Source organism: Oryctolagus cuniculus, chromosome 6 (genome assembly GCF_051225735.1).
Source record: "Oryctolagus cuniculus isolate XC-2025 breed Fujian yellow rabbit chromosome 6, ASM5122573v1, whole genome shotgun sequence".
NCBI lineage: Eukaryota > Metazoa > Chordata > Mammalia > Lagomorpha > Leporidae > Oryctolagus > Oryctolagus cuniculus.
In genome coordinates, this window is record NC_142872.1 from 94,059,556 (window position 1) to 94,076,619 (window position 17,064).

A 17,064-nucleotide genomic window follows, 5' to 3' on the forward strand; every position below is an offset into this window, starting at 1 on the left:
GTTCTTAGAGTGGCAATATTGGGAGGTGGTAAAACCTTTAAATGGTAGAGTTTACTGCAAGGAAATTAGGTAATTGGGGATACAGTGCAAGTGTAGATTTGCATTTTTTAAAAAAAACTGATTTCCAATTGCACTAGTAAAACATTGTTTCTGAGTGTGTCTGTGAGGGTGCTTTCAGAGAAGATTGGTATTTGAGTCAGTGGAGTGAATGGGAAAGATCTGTTCACAATGAAAGCAGTTCCTACAATGGGTTGGGGAACTGGATGGAATGCAAATCCTAAGTCCTCTCTCTCCTAGAGCTGGGGTGCAGTCTTCTCCTACTAGATTTGGACATAAGTACTCAAGACTCTGTGGCCCTTGGACGCTAGGGCTCCAGGCCTTTGAGCTAGTTCCGAGGCCTTCATGCTTAGACTGATGCACACTGCAAGCCTTCCAGGTCACCAGCCTTTCAGACAGCCTTTTGTAGGACTTCTGTCTTCCTACTCATGAAAATACATTCCCTAAAAATATCCTCTCTCTTATATTTGTATATCTACTCTATTGGTTCTGTCTCCTGTCGCTCCCCCTCTTCGTGGAGGAACGACACAGGACCCTGCGCTGTTCTTTCGTCTGCTCGGCCCTTCCCGGGTTTGCTGCTGGTTCTTCCCGGGTTGGCTACTGACCCTTCCACCTCCGTGGAAGGGGGGTTCCCCCTGCCACTTTCCCCACTTCCGCGGGGGAGCGGCACACCGCCGGCCGGCTCTCTCGGGGGCTGCTCAGGTGTTCCTTCAGATAGATGTTCCTGGTACATGTTGTCTCTCTCCTCCTTTATATTCCTCTTCCACCAATCACAACTCTGCTACCCACACGCCAAGTACGCTGCTCTCCTCCAATCAGGAGCAGGATCAGCTCCTGCAGGTCATCACTCAAGTTGGCAAGAGGCAGCTGCGTAGAAGTTGTTACTCCCTTCTCAGCGCCATATTGTGGGAGAGCAGATGCATAGAATAAGTCTTAATTCCAGTAACAGTCTAGTCCAAGTTGCTCCCCACAGTCTCCCTGGAGAATCCTAAACAATATAGTACCTTTTCAGTCTATACCAATGGAAGGAAAGAGGGGGAACAACAGGCAGAACTAGGAGCTGAGCTGCAATGTTGGTCCCAGGGCTTTAGCTCTTGAGATAAAATGGCACGTCAGAGTTGTCCCATGTAGAGATAGAATGGCTGGGCCTTCATATCCTGTCTTCAGGAATCACTGAGATGACCAACTTGACCTAGGTGGCTTTGTACTTGAGGCCATCTGTGCAGGTGCCGACAACCTGAATAAGCAAGTCGTTTTCCAAGGGGGGATCTTGCAATACAGTTCTGTGTTCATTACAGGTGCCTGGCACGAGGTTTGCATTTAACAAGTGTTTGTCAAATGAGTGAATCTGTCCAAATCCTGAATGTAGAATTTCTGAGTAAGCGTGTTTGAAGCATTTTAAAGGGAGCACTGCAGAGCATCGCTTTAGAAATTTTGGGGACAAGTCACATTCTCAGTGCTCCATTTTTTTTACTCTGCGTTTAGCCCACACAAATACTATTTACCCATTTTTCTTATTTATTTACTTTTAAATTGTAAGTGGTTACTAGTTGTAATATAGGATTTTTGTTGTTACTGTTTATAATTTGGACTTTAAATTCTTGGGCATTTTCCAACAGAGTGTTTGTTTTCTTATGGTGCCTACTATACTTTGGGTGTAGTTTGTCCCCCTAGGTTCATGTATTGGAGGCCTGGTCTCTAGTGAAATGACGTGAGTTGTGAGACCTGTGAGAGGTGAAGCCTGGTATAAGGTATTTGGGTCTCTGGGGATGCTGCCTTGGGTGGAATTAATGTGATTCTTGTAGGATACTGATTAGTTCTTATGGAAGGGTTGTTATAAATCAGTGAGCCTGGTCCCTGAATGGCTCTTCCACTCTGGTCCGTGTGTGCAACTCCTTTCCACACACTCCAACCATGATGCCATCTACCTTGTGATTAGACTACAGGGGCCCTTGACAGAGCTACCACCATGCTGTTTGGTTTCTCAGCCTTCCAGACAGTGAGATAAATAAACTTCTTTTCTTTATAAAGTACTGAACCTCAGGTATTTTGTTACAATAACAGAACACAAACTACTATAGTGCCTCAATAACTTTATTTTGCAATTTCACTGATTAACAGTTTTCTTTAAAGCTTTATTTATTGATTTTGAAAGTCTGAGTTACAGAGAAAGAGGGAGAGATGCACAGAGAGAGAGAGGAAGAGAGAGAGAAAAAGAGAGAGAGAGAGTGACAGAGAGGGAGGGAGGAAGGGAGGGAGAAAGAGAGAGAGAGAACTTCCACCTACTTGTTCACTCCCCAGATGGCTACAGCAATCATAGATGGGTAAGGATCTCGAAGCTACATCTGAGCCTTCTACATGGGTGGCAGAGGCCAAAACATTTGGGCCACCTTCTGCTACTTTTCCCAGGACATTATCAGGGAGCTGCATTAAAAGTGGAGTAGCCAGGACTCTGACTGGTACCCATATGGGATGCTGGCATCACAGGCATTGGCTTTACCCATTATGCTACAACACTGGCCCCTGAGCAATTAATTCTGTATGAAGGAAGGATGATGTTTTGTTTTGAAGTTGTCTTAAATGAATATTCATTAATAATGTATGCCTTTGGGGCTGGTGCTGTGGCATAGCGGGTAAAGCCCCTGCCTGCAGTGCTGGCATCCCATATGGGTGCAGGTTGGAGTCCTGAGTGCCCCACTTCTGATACAGCTCTCTGCTATGGCCTGGGAAAGCAGTAGAAGATGGCCCAAGTCTTTGGGCCCTTGCATCCACTTGGGAGACCCAGAAGAAGCTCCTGGCTCCTGGCTTCGGATCAGCTCAGCTCCAGCCATTGCAGCCATCTGGAGAGTGAACCAGCGGGTGGAGGACCTCTTTCTCCCTTTCTTTCTTTTTTTCTTTCTCTCTCTCACTCGCTCTCGCTCTCACTCTGCCTTTGTCTCTCTGTAACTCTACCTTTCAAATAGTAAGTAAATTTTTTTAAAGATTTATTTATTTATTTGAAAGTCAGAGTTCCACAGAGGGGCAGAGGCAGAGAGAGAGAGAGAGAGAGGTCTTCCATCTGCTGGTTCACTCCCCAACTGGCTGCAACAGCTGGATCTGTGCCGATCTGAAGCCAGGAGCCAGGAGCTTCTTCCAGTTCTCCCACACAGGTGCAGGGTCCCAAGGAGTTGAGCCATCTTCTACTGCTTTCCCAGGCCATAGCAGAGAGCTGGATCAGAAGTGGAGCAGCCGGGTCTTGAACTGGCGCCCATATGGGATGCGGGTGCTTCAGGCCAGGGCATTAACCTGCTGCGCCGCAGCACTGGCCCCTAAGTAAATCTTCAAAAAATAATAATGTATGCCTTTACCTTTTTATGAGTTTCAGAAAGTATTGATGAAAAAAGATCAAACAAATAACTTCTTTTGATGACCTAAGGATAATATTTTATAGAGATGATTGCATCTACTGTTGTGTTGCTGATATGCTATGAAAATTATATGGCACCTTCTATGATTTTGATTTTTGTATATGAAATAGAAGTAATTTACTCTACTGCTGCCTTTTTTCACTAATTATTTTAGTGCAAATATTCAAGAATGTCTAATGTTTTAATGCCCAGTTAGCATGCATGAATCAGATTTAGTTTTTCTTATTTATTCAATTCCCAGTTTCAGTTTGCAGAGTGAAAGACCAAGAATGAATACCTTATTATAGAGTTTCCTGTCTTGAGTTTGGTCTGATTAAAATGTTGCTGAAAATTGGACAGTGTGGGAGTATAGAAAATTTTCTATCACAGAATAAAAATAGCTGTAGCCAGAGAACATAAAAATAAGACCATAGAACATCTGAGCTTTTGAACATCTTTCTAGATATAGTTTGGGTTTGGAATATGATTTTGGCACAACTGCAGGATATTTTGATTTTTAGTTGAATTTTAAAATGCTTTCTTATTCTGATGTTTTAAAGAGATTATCATTTCTATGATTTCCATTATAGCCTTGTGTGCCCTTGAGAATTTTCTGTAATATTAGACAAAAAATAAAATGTATTTCAATTCAGAGTCCTGCAGAAGGAAACAAATTGGTATTGATTTTCCCTTTTCCAGTGAATGTAAGGACTGTTTAGACATCTGTAAATGAGATGGATAAAGACTTTATCGAGTTGCAAAGGCATCTTAAAATATGTCCTCCAAATATTTTGTGGCTGATAATGGGAGCATTTAATAGTTTATATATATATATATATAATTGCTTTTTTAAAGATTTATTTTATTTATTTGAAAGACAGAGTTACAGAGAGAGGTAGAGACAGAGAGAGAGGTCTTCCATCAGCTGGTTCACTCCCCAGATGGCCGCAATGGCTGGAGCTGCACCAATCCAAAGCCAGGAGCCAGGAGCTTTTTCCAGGTCTCCCATATGGGTGCAGGGGCCCAAGGACTTGGGCCATCTTCTACTGCTTTCCCAGGCCATTGCAGAGAGCTGGATTGGAAGAGGAGCAGCCGGGACTAGAACAGGCACCCATATGGGATGCTGGCACTTCAGGCCAGGGCTTTAACTCACTGCGCCACAGCCCTGGCCCCTGTTTAATTGTTTTTAACTTTTCTATGGCAATTAATATTGCATAAATGTCTAATATTTTAAAAGTTTGGGATTCCAGAAATAAAAGCCAAGGTATAAAATAGTCACATTTCTAAACAAAGTAATAGGAGATTCTAAATTACTAGGTTGGATGCCATAACACCTTTTTCATGTAGCAAATATTATTACATGGTGTTTATTTAGGGTTCTCCAGAAAGATAGAACATAGGTAAGTAGATAAATCAGAAATAAGTCTTCATGGTTTGGGTCAAGCAGTCTCCACCAGGGCATGAAGACTATTCAATAGGTGTTGCTGTGGATTCGTTCTGAGAGGAGGAGCATGGTGGGGACAAGAGGCGTGGAGTCACCACACAGACCCTGGGAGCTGGGTGAAAGCAGGCTAGAGGCGAGCAGCCTGCAGACTTGTTTATTTCAGTTGGTACAGAAGCTTATATAGCCAAGGCAGCCAATCCAGTCAAGGGGCAGTCTATGCCCTAACCAATCACAGCCTGTTGCCAGGCAGGCTCCGTTGCCATGTGGTTTTTGAAGCCATCCAATCACAGCCTGTTTCCAGGCAGGCTCCATTACCAGCGGACATCTTAGCATGGCCTTCTCATTCCACCACATTTCCCTCTTTTCATTTATTTTTGAGCAACAGGAGGCATGATTCTTGGCCATACCATTGTTGACCCTGTTTCCATGTGGTCTCTGTACATGCCTGTGCCTGTCTTAGGTTGTCCCCCAGGGGATCTTAGCTGTTATTGACTAACCAGCCCTCAAAACGGGAGACCACAGGAGTGCTTGCTCAGATGGGGGTAGGAATGACGAACAATGGTAATCAGGAATGGCATGTCTGCACACAGGCTGTGGGCCATTTGAGTGGCTGACCAGAGCTAGTGGGGTATAAAACAGTAGCAGATGTGGCTGTGGGCAGTTCCTCAGGGTAGGATGATAGAGCAGCAGCTTGACAATTGGTAGCAGGTGCATCCACTAACAAGGATGTCTCTCCGTCTTGTTCAGCTGGTTCTGGTTGATTGTCAGTTGCAGGCTTGATGTTTCTGGCTGGTACCCAAATGGGCTATCCCACATTCTCTGGAAAGACACAAGCATATCCTTGGCCCTTGGTTAGCAGAGGGTGTGGTCCCTTCCATTCTCCTGTCAGGGGGTCTTTCCACCTAACCATAGGGGCTGGGGTCTGGGATGGAAAGGATCCCCAGTATTTATAAGCTGGGCTGATCCCTTGGGAATCAAAAGTAAGAAAATTGATAGTGAAAAGGACCTCAGTCAAAGCAAGCTGTGGGTCTGGGGGCATATGATTGTTTTTCTGTGGGGAGCAACTCGGACTAGACTAAGTTACTGGAATTAAGACTTATTCTATGCATCTGCTCTCCCACAATATGGCGCTGGGAGAGGAGGCAACAGCTTCTACCCAGCTGCCTCTCACCAACTTGACAAGCTGCAGGACCTGCTCCTGATTGGAGGAGAGCAGCGTACTCGGCGTGTGGGCAGCCGAGTTAGATTGGTGGAAGAGGACTATAAAGGAGGAGAGAGACGGCATGCACCAGGAACATCTAAGGGGAACATCTGAAGGAACACCTGTGCAGCCCCCAAGAGAGCCGGCCGGCGGTGTGCCGCTCCCCCGCGGAAGTGGGGAATGTGGCAGGGGGAACCGCCCTTCCACGGAGGTGGAAGGGTCGGTAGCCAACCCGGGAAGAACCAGCAGCAAACCCGGGGAGGGCCGAGCAGACGAAAGAACAGCGCAGGGTCCTGTGTCGTTCCTCCACAAAGACGGGGAGCGACATTTTTCTCTTTGTGAGAGACCTTTAATCGTCCTATGAGTTCTTTAAATTATTGTCTGTCCCTGTGGGTTGTATGGAATACCTGTGGCAGACTGTATGTTCCAAGACCTCAGGAAGGAATTAAATTCCTGTGATGTATATGCTGGCCCATTATCAGTCTTTATGGTCCAGGGAACACCAAGGACCAGCATGGCTGGGTTGGTTAGTCAACGACGGGTATGATTCCCTGGGGAACAACCTAAGACAAGCACAGCCACGTACGGAGACCACATGGAAACAGAGTCCACAATGGTATGGCCAAGAAGTAGGAAAACATGGAGCAGCATGGATGACCCTTGTAGACATTATATATTCTGTGAAACAGGCTGTCACCAAAGGATGAATATAATAAGATTCCATTTACATGATATAACTAGAATAGTCAAATTCTTAGAGAAGGAAAAAAGAGTGGTTAGTGAGAACTGGGTGCAGGAGTGGTAGTGATAGGTAATAGGAAGTTACTGATTAGTGAGTATAAAGTTTCAGTTTGGGATTAAGAAAAAATACTGGAAATGGATGGTGGTGATGATTATATAATATGAATGTACTCAGTTTCAGTGAACCACTTTAAATAGTTAAAATGACAAATTTTATGTTATGCATATGAGAGTACAAGAAAATTTGAAATATAGAATTAAAAGATAATGCAAATTTCTGCTAACTTTTTGAAGACCTCTTGTATTTTACCACAATAAAAACCAAATAAAAAAAGATAATTGTCCACATAGATAATAGCAGCTTTCAGGAACCTTCACTGTTGATGAGAATGGAGGTGCATACATGTCTTATTCTTCGTACTATGTTTGACAGTTAATTTTAGTTGTCAACTTGATTGAATATGTAAGGATATCTAGATAGTTAGTGAAGCACCATTTGGAAGTGTGTCTTTTAGAGGTGTGTCTGTCAGTCAGTGGACTGTGTGCGAAATAACTACCCTCAATGCAGGTGGGCACTATCAAACTGACCGTGGATCTGGAAGGAACAAAAATATGAGAAAGCATAAATTATGCTTCTCTCTTCTACATCCAAGATGCTTTTTTCCTGCCTGTGAACACTAGAACTCCATACTCTTTGGAGTTTGAACTCTAGGATTTAAAACAGTGCTTCCCTTTCCCCAGTCTCAGGTTCTCAGGGTTTGACCTTGGGCTGAGTGTTACATCATCAGCTCTAAGACCTTTGGATAGGACTGAGCCACAAGAATGGCTTTCCCAGGTCTCCAGATTTCAGACAGCCTATCATGGGGACTTTGCAGTCTCTGTAATCTATGATTAAAGTCCCCTAATAAGCCCTCTCACATATGGGAGATGTTAGGAATCTTTACGGAAATGCATATTTTGGAAAAACTATGAATGAATTTTTTTCTCCTAAAATATACTCATACTAACTAGTTACAATATATCTGAGCAGGCCCTAATTTCAGGCACTAAGGTTAAGAGATCCATTTAAGAAGAACTCCTGTCAGAGCAACTTGAATTCTGCTAAGACTGAAGCAAGAAGAAGCAACAAATTTATGGAGAAACTTGGGTAAAAGAATGATTAAATTACTAAAGCTTTATGAAAAGGTGATGGAGGAAATGGCCTTGCCTCAAAATATCAGCTTATGAATGGATACTCATTTTAAGAAGGGATGAAATGATATTGAAGATGAGACCCATAGTGCCAGAGCATACACATCAATTTGCAAGGAAAAATTAATCTTATTCATGCCCTAAATGGAGAGGACTGACAATTAACACCAGAAACAATAGCTAGCACCACAGGCATCTGAATTAGATCAACTGACTCAATTCTGACAGAGAAATTAAAGTAGAACAAACTTTCTGCTCAGTTGTTGTCAAAACTGTTGCTCCCAGATAAAACAGAAATTTCAAGGGAAATTTTCTCAAGTGGGATCAAGATTCAGAAGCATTTATTAAAAAATTATTACAGGAGATGAAATATGCCATTGTACATCCTAAAAACAAAGCACAATCAGAGTAATGGCTACCAACAAGTAGAAGTGACTCAGTAAAAGCAAAAACATATTACTTAAGAGCAAATGTCAAGGCAACTTTTTTAAGATGCTCAGGTATTTTGTTTGTCAGTCTTTTGAGGACTAAAGAACAGTTACACCTACATATGTTTTGAAAAAGTTTGTTGGAGCTTTACTATGAAATGCCTGGGAAACTTCACCAGGGAGTCCTTCTCCAAACAGAAATTTTCCTTCTTATTCCTCTCACATAAGAGAAATGGTGTAAATATTTTAATGAGAAATCATTAGGCACCTACCTTAGAGTTTTTATTTGGTTCCTTCTGACTTCTTTATTTTCCTGATTTTAAAAAAAAAGCAAAACATAAATGGCACTCATTTTTCTTTAGTTAGTAATGTAAAAAAGATTTTATTAACATAGTTACATTTTCAGGACCCCATTTCTTTGGGGTTTGACAAAATGGCTGATATTATAGCTTATAAGTGTTTTGAACTTGATAGAACTAATGTTGAGAAAAAAGTTTATATTTTAAATTTTTATCCTTTAATTCCATTTGTCCATGAACATTTTGAACTCCATGTATACATATATCTATCTCTCTCTCCATATGTATATATTCACACACTTATATAGGTAGATGAAAATATAGTTATATATTTAATATGTTCATAGAAAATACATATTATTTATATGAAACTATGCATTGATTTAAAAAAATTTTTTTGCCAAAATAAACTTATATTTCAATTCCTTTTTCCTTAAACTTTTGAAATCCCCTTTGATCTGTATGTCTATCTTTGTGCCAGTGTCACATTGTTACTGTAGATTTGTGGTAAGTTTTGATAAAGAATATAAGATTTTCAACTTTGGCTCTTTCGCTCAGGCCCGCGCGCTGGCAGGATGGGCAAGTGCCGTGGGCTCCGCACCGCCCGGAAGCTGCGCAGCCACCGGCGCGACCAGAAGTGGCACGACAAGCAGTACAAGAAGGCCCACCTGGGCACGGCGCTCAAGGCCAACCCCTTCGGAGGCGCCTCGCACGCCAAGGGCATCGTGCTGGAGAAAGTAGGGGTTGAGGCCAAGCAGCCCAACTCCGCCATCAGGAAGTGCGTGAGGGTCCAGCTGATCAAGAATGGCAAGAAAATCACGGCCTTCGTCCCCAACGACGGGTGCCTGAACTTCATCGAGGAAAACGATGAAGTTCTGGTTGCTGGATTTGGTCGGAAAGGTCATGCTGTCGGTGACATTCCTGGCGTCCGCTTTAAGGTGGTCAAAGTAGCCAATGTGTCTCTTCTGGCCTTATACAAGGGCAAGAAGGAGAGGCCAAGGTCATAAACGTTGATGGCAGAAATGTATTAAGAATAAATTTTCATATTCCAGAAAAAAAAAAAAAAGATTTTCAACTTTGTCTTTTCTTCAAGATTGTTTTGACAATAGAGACTTCTTAAATCTCATATAAACTTAGAATAGATTTTTCTATTTCTGAGAAAAATATCATTGAATTAAGTTGGGATTGCTTTGGATAGCATTTACAACTTAAAAATATTAAGTTTTTCAACCCATGAACACAGAATTTATTTATATCTTTAAATTTTTAAGGAACATTCAGTGTGTATTTTGTTTCCCTGACTAAATTTAATCCTAAGTATTTTATTTTATATGATTTACTGTAAGTTGAATTGTATTATTAATTTCCTTTATGAATTATTCATTGTTAGTGCACAGAAATGCAACTGATCCGGGGGCCTGGTTCTGTGTCTCGCAACTTTGTCGAGTTTGTCTACTAATATTAACAGGTATTTTGTGGCATCTTTAGATTTTCTACATATAAAAGACCATGTCATCTGTGACTAATTTGGATCCTTTTATTACTTTTTATTGCTTAATTGCTCTGGATAGGACTTACAGTAATGTGTTGAGTAGAGTTCTATTTTTTTATGAGTCTGAGGGAAGTGTAGGCAGAAGATCAGGTGGCTGCAAAAAAGTTTTTTAAAATATCTGCTGAGTGCTGTACAAAAGTATAATAATGGAAGAAGAAAGTTAGAATGTTGGTAAGGCTGGCTTATTTTCAAGGCTTGGCATGCTGGTTTGTATAATATACATGGTATTTCAGTTGATGAAGTTATTGTGACCAGAATCTTGCAGTAAACTAATCCTGTATTTCTCCCAGGAGTAATGGTTCTGTCTTCACTAATTTAGTGTTCATAGCAAGTTTATAAGACATGACTATCATCAATAATAAGAATTGACTATGTAACAATAAGAATGTAACTGGTGGTCATTATGTTAAGTGAAATAAGCCAGACACAGATAGAAAAGCACTATATGATATCACCCATATGTGGTATCTAAAAAAGTTGATCTAATGGAAGTTGTTTTTTTTGTTTTTTGGTTTTTTTTGACAGGCAGAGTGGACAGTGAGAGAGAGAGACAGAGAGGAAGGTCTTCCTTTTGCCGTTGGTTCACCCTCCAATGGCCGCCACGGCTGGTGCGCTGAGGCCGGCGCACTGCGCTGATCCGATGGCAGGAGCCAGGTACTTATCCTGGTCTCTCATGGGGTGCAGGGCCCAAGCACTTGGGCCATCCTCCACTGCACTCCCTGGCCACAGCAGAGAGCTGGCCTGGAAGAGGGACAACCTGGACAGAATCCGGCGCCCCGACCGGGACTAGAACCCAGTGTGCCGGCGCCGCAAGGCGGAGGATTAGCCTATTGAGCCGCGGCGCCAGCCAATGTAATGGAAGTTGAGAGCAGAATGGTGAGTACTGGAATGAGTAGGGAAGAGGAAGGGATGAAGAAAGGCTATTTCACAGGTACTAAGCCATAGTTAGATAGGAGTAAGATGTCTCGGTAGCCTGTTACACAGTAGAATGCCTTTAGATAATGAGAATGTACTGGATACTCTTGTTTAAAACATCTAGAAGAAAATATTTTGAATGTTTTCACAATAAAGCCATGATAAATGTTTGAGTGGATGTGTTTATCTTCATTTGAATTTTATTTAATGTATACATGCATAAAAACATCACATGGTATCCCACAAATAGGTATACTTTTTATTTATCATACAAAACAGAATTTTTTTAAAAAAGGAATTTATTGCTTCTTACTATTCTCACCATATGGGTTTCAGTTCCACTAAATGATTTGTAATTACCTGAAAATGCTTTTTCAGGGATGCCTTCTCTTTCTCACGTTGTCACCTAGATTCATACTTTAAACTTCAGCCTCAGTCATCCCCAAGAAATCTCTCCTGGTCTCACCACTTTGGTGACTGAGTTATTCCTCTTCTATGCCTGTTAACATACTGTGCATATAACCCCATCTCAGCATATATCACACTAATGTAGTTATGCATTTGTCCATCTTGCCAACAGTCTTTAAACTGCTAGAGAACAAAACCTATTGCATGCACACACACACAGACACACACACATTTTGTTGGTGTCAAAACCAACATTCTCAGATATATTTTCTATTGTGTCTTTATCTTTTTTTTTTTTTTGACAGGTAGTGGACAGTGAGAGAGAGAGAGACAGAGAGAAAGGTCTTCCTTTGCCGTTGGTTCACCCTCCAATGGCCGCCGTGGCCGGCGCGCTGCGGCCAGCGCACCGCGCTGATCCGATAGCAGGAGCCAGGTACTTCTCCTGGTCTTCCATGGGGTGCAGGGCCCAAGCACTTGGGCCATCTTCCACTGCACTCCCTGGCCACAGCAGAGAGCTGGCCTGGAAGAGGGGCAACCGGGACAGAATCCGGCGCCCCGACCGGGACTAGAACCCGGTGTGCCGGCGCTGCAGGTGGAGGATTAGCCTAGTGAGCCGTGGCGCCGGCCCGTGTCTTTATCTTTTAAATTAACAGAGTGCAGTGTCATATTTTCTGGATTCTGTGTTTCTGTGTTCTGATAACCTAGCACAGTTTCTTCTCCCATACAGAGCTTCAATAAATACATGTTGAATAAAAGCATAAAGATTAAGAATATTTATTCAGGGGCTGACTTTGTAGCATAGTAGGTAGAGCCTCTGCCTGCAATGCCAGCATCCCACATGGGTGCCAGTTCATCCCAGCAGCTACACTTCTGATCCAGTCCTCTGATAATGGCCTGGGAAAAGCAGAACAAGATGGCTCAAGTACTTGGACCCCTGCCACCCATATAGGAGACCTGGATGAAGCTCCTGGCTCCTGACTTCAGCCTGGCGCGGCCCTGGCTATTGCAGCCATCTGGGGATTAACCCAGTGGACGGAAGATCTTTTTCTCGGTCTTTCCCTCTTTCTCTGTAACTGAATTCCAGATAAATAAATAAATCTTTTTTTAAAAAAAGGTCATGGGAAATGCATATTATGAAAAATATTAAAATTAATTGGATCATAAATTTTTAGTAAGTAAATATTTATACATTAACCTATAAATTGTATAGATTATCCCCTGAAATTTTTATGACACTTTCTCTACCCCACCTTTCTTTGTGACTTGAATTATCTCTGATAAAATTTTGCAAAGCACAAACAAGCTTCATCTTAGGCCATATAAACTAATTAAGAATTTGGATAGTGAGATCTGAAATAATGAGGTTGTGTTGTGCTCAGTATAATTCTAGAAGCTTAGAGCCAGTGGAGATTTTAATTTACACATGCATTAATTGGGCTTTTATAGGTTAGTTGAAGAGATAGATGGGGAAAAAGAAGAGAAATAGCCTCATCAGGCCATCTGGGGCCTGAAAGGAAAGGCATTTGAGGACAGCCCTGACAGCAAATTCCTGACAGCAGCTCTGTGATCAGCAAGACCTGACCCTCTCCTTGTGATTGGTTCTCACTTACTGGTGGAGCTGAAGCTGCCTTGGAAGACTTGGCTACTCCAGCCTCTGCTTGCTCAAGGGTGTGCCTGGACTCATTACTTCTCCCACTCTTCTGTCTGCTTATCTTATGCTCCTGCCTAGACTAGTAACTGCTGATCCCCTGTAGTTTTCAAATTCACATCTCCAAAAGATAGCTACTCTCCTTCCTGTCATTCAGGGATCTTGGATCAACCCATTTCCTACCTCCTACGATGTTGTCTCCTCCAATCCCCCATAAATGAACTGTCCTGGGAGTAAGCATCTCTTTGGGCCAGGGTGGTGAAAAGCCACTGTCTGTTTTCTTAGAGGTCTCTGTGTGTAATGCCCTGAAGTCACCCCCTTGACAGCTCCTCCCTGATTCAACAGAGACAGAGATGCAGAAGTGAGGTGCATCTTTCCAAGGAGTGAGCCTTTTAAAGCCCACTCTGATGTATGTTTCTGAAGAGCACCATCTCTCTAATATTGAGGGACTTCTGTCTCTGGCTTATTCCTTCTGATCCACTGCAAGCATTTGGGTTAAAATGGCAAAAGTTGGACTAATAGACACATCTGGTTTATGGTATATCTAAATAAAATGCCACTGTGTGTTTTATCAAATTATTCATGATTAAAATACAAGGCTATCTGATATCATAGTAACACTGAAAAAGTAGACCCTCAACATGTTGTTTATTTTCACTGTCTTTCTTAATCTAAACAAAAGAGTTGCTGCTTTATAAATAAACATACAGCCCTGCAAGGGGACTGACATGAAGCTTACCAGAAGCTGCTATGACTGAGAAACTATTAGTGTGGCTTTGTTCTAAAAGTCTGAAATGAGGGAATATGGAAAATAGAAATTTCTTCAGTTGATTATTGAGAACCAACTATGTTCCAGATCCTGGAGATAGCACAGAGGACGAGGTATACATGGTGTCTGGTTTCGTGAAACTTAGCTAGCATGTCTTTAATAGGCTTGGATTTGAGGGTCAAAACTGAGTCCTAGAATCTGATATCCAAATTTTCTAATAGAAGTGTAAATGAAAGAGCTTGAGAGGCCAGTGCTGTGGCACAGTAGGTTAATCCTCTGCCTGTGGTGCCGGCATCCCATATGGGCGCTGGTTCTAGTTCCAGCTGCTTGAGCAGCCAGATTAGCAACTTGAACGTGAAAAATGATAATTTAACTTCAACTTTAAATCAGAATAATGCCATAATGATGATTTTAATAATTAATATTCTGGCTGTCCATTAAGGGCACTCTTATTTCCCTGGATTACCAAAACAAAACAAATCAAAACACTCCCAGCAAATAACAAGCAGTTGACTTCTTAATTATTGGATTCATTTTAAGCTTTCATAAATGTTGGCATTTGATGAAACCTCAGGCTGAACGGTCCTGAGTAGATTCTATCACAGAAGATTCTGTATTGCTTCCATCAGTGTCCATCAGTTACCTGGATCCAGGTTGCCTCACTTGCAACTTTGATTTACTTCATCACGCAGCAGATTCATCACTACTCATTTTCTTTATCCTTTTCTTTTTTTTTTCATTTTTTCTTCCTTTTTTTCATTTGTCCTATGTAAATTTGTTCCTATTTTCTTTATATTTTGTTTTCTGACTTTTCTTTCATTTTTCCCATTTTCATTGTTAGGAGTATTTAATTAATTTTTTTTAATTTTTATTTAAGGTATACAAATTTCATGCATCTTATATATAGAGATTTAAGAATATAGTGATACTTGACACCCTACCTTCCCTCCCTACCTCATTCCTAACCTTCTTCCTCCCACCTTTCATATTCCTACTCTTAATTTTTACAAAGATCTGTTTTCAGTTTCTTTATACTTATAAGATTAACCCAACACTAAGTAAAGAGTTCAATAAATAGTATTAAGAAAAAACACTGTTCCACAACAGAAGAGATAAGGGCTGTAAAAAATCATCAAATCCTACATCAATCTCACTCCAATACATTACATTTTAGGTGCTCTTTTAATTTCAGGGGAAACATATGGAATCTGTCTTTTTGGGACTGGATATTTCAACAAGTGTAATGATTTCCAGTTGCATCCATTTTGTTGGAAAAGACAAAGTATTTCATTTCTTTTATTGCTGAGTGGTATCCCATAGTGTATAATGCCATAATTTCTTTATCCAGTCATCAGTTGATAGACATCTGGGTTGTATCTATATCTTAGCTATTGTGAATTAAGCTACACTGAACATGGGGTACAGATCACTATTTCACATGCTGATTGCATTTTCTTTGGTAAATTCCCCAGGAGTGGGATGGGAAGTTTTAAATGTTCTGAGGTTTCTCCATATTGTCTTCTGCAATGGCTGTACCAGTTTATATTCCCACTTATAGTGGATTAGAGTACCTTTTTCCACAAATTCTCTCCAGCATTTGTTGTTTGTTGATTTCTGTATGAAAGCCATTCTAACTCGGATGAGGTGATACCTCACTGTGGTTTTGATTGGCATTTCATTTTCTCATGTGTTTGTTGGCCATTTGAATTTCCTCGTTTGAAAAATGCCTGTTCAAGTCCTTCCCATTTCTTAACTGAATTGTTTTGTTGTTGTTGAGTGTCTTGAGCTCTTTATAGATTCTGGCTTTTAATACTTAATCAGTTTCATAGTTTGCAAATATTTTCTCCCATTCTGTTGGTTGCCTCTACACTTTGCTGAGTGTTTCTTTTGCAGTACAGAAGCTTCTGAATTTGATGTAATCCCATTTGTCAATTTTGCTTTTGATTGCTTGTGCTGCTGGGGTCTTTTCCAAGAAGTCTTTACCTATACCAATGTCTTCCAGAGTTTCCCCAGTGTTCTCTAGCAATTGATGTTATCAGGTCATAGATTTAGGTCCTTTAATTGTTTTGAGTGTATTTTTGTGTGAGCTTTAAGGCAAGAATCTTGTTTTATAGGTTTGCACGCAGAAATCCAGCTTTCCCAGCACCATTTGTTGAAGAGACCGCTCTTCCTCTAGGGATTGATTTTAGCTTTTTTGTCAAAGATAAGTCAGTTGTAGATGTGTGTACTGATTTCTGGAGTTTCTATTCGGTTCCATTGGTCTACATGTCTATTTTTTTTTTCCAGTACCAGGCTGTTGTGATTATAACTGTACTGTAGTAAGTCTTGAAATCAGGTTATTGTGATGCCTCCATCTTTGTTTTTGTTGTATAAGATTGCTTTAGCTTTTGCTTGTGTTTCCATATGAAATTTAGCATTGTTTTTTCTAGATCTGAGAACAATATTGTTGGTGTTTTGATTGGGATCACATTGAATCTGTAAATTGCTTTTGGTAGTATGGATATTTTGATGTTAATTCTTCCAATCCATGAACACAGAAGATTTTAAAATTTTTTTTGTCTTATTCTATTTCTTTAATGTTTTATAATTTTCATCATAGAGATCTTTGACATCCTTGGTTAAATTCATTCCAAGGTATTTACTTTCTTTATAGTAATTGTAAATAGGAATGATCATAGATGTTCTTTCTCAGCCATGGAATTGTCTGTATATACAAAGGCTACTGATTTTTGTGTATGAATTTTATGTTTTGCCACTTTACCAAACTTTTTTATTAAGTTCCAATAGTCTCTTAGTGGAGTCTTTTTAATTCTCTATGTATAGAATCATGTTATCTACAAACAGAGATAGTTTGATTTCCTCCTTTCCAATTTGTCTCCCTTTGATTTCTTGCCCACTGGCCCTGGCTAAAGCTTCCAGGATGTATTGAATGGCAATGGTGAGAGTGGGCATCCTTGTCTGGTTCTGGGTCTTAGTGGAAATGCTTCTGCCTTCACATCCTTTCATAATGATGACTATCTTTCTG

The 17,064-nt window shown here is 40.9% G+C and overlaps 1 protein-coding gene across 1 annotated transcript; it reads left to right on the forward strand.

Annotated features, from left to right (window-relative positions):
- Nucleotides 1-9,284: 9,284 nt before the first annotated feature.
- LOC100346439 (small ribosomal subunit protein uS12) lies at nucleotides 9,285-9,813 on the forward strand. Its single transcript, XM_051844537.3, has one exon. The coding sequence runs from the start codon at nucleotides 9,323-9,325 to the stop codon at nucleotides 9,752-9,754; it is 432 nt and encodes a 143-aa protein (XP_051700497.1). The 5' UTR covers nucleotides 9,285-9,322; the 3' UTR covers nucleotides 9,755-9,813.
- The last annotated feature ends 7,251 nt before the right edge of the window (nucleotides 9,814-17,064 follow it).

What these genes read in the sequence shown, in the direction of transcription:
- LOC100346439 (XM_051844537.3), top strand. Translation starts at nt 9,323, where the DNA reads ATGGGCAAGTGCCGTGGGCTCCGCACCGCCCGGAAGCTGCGCAGCCAC.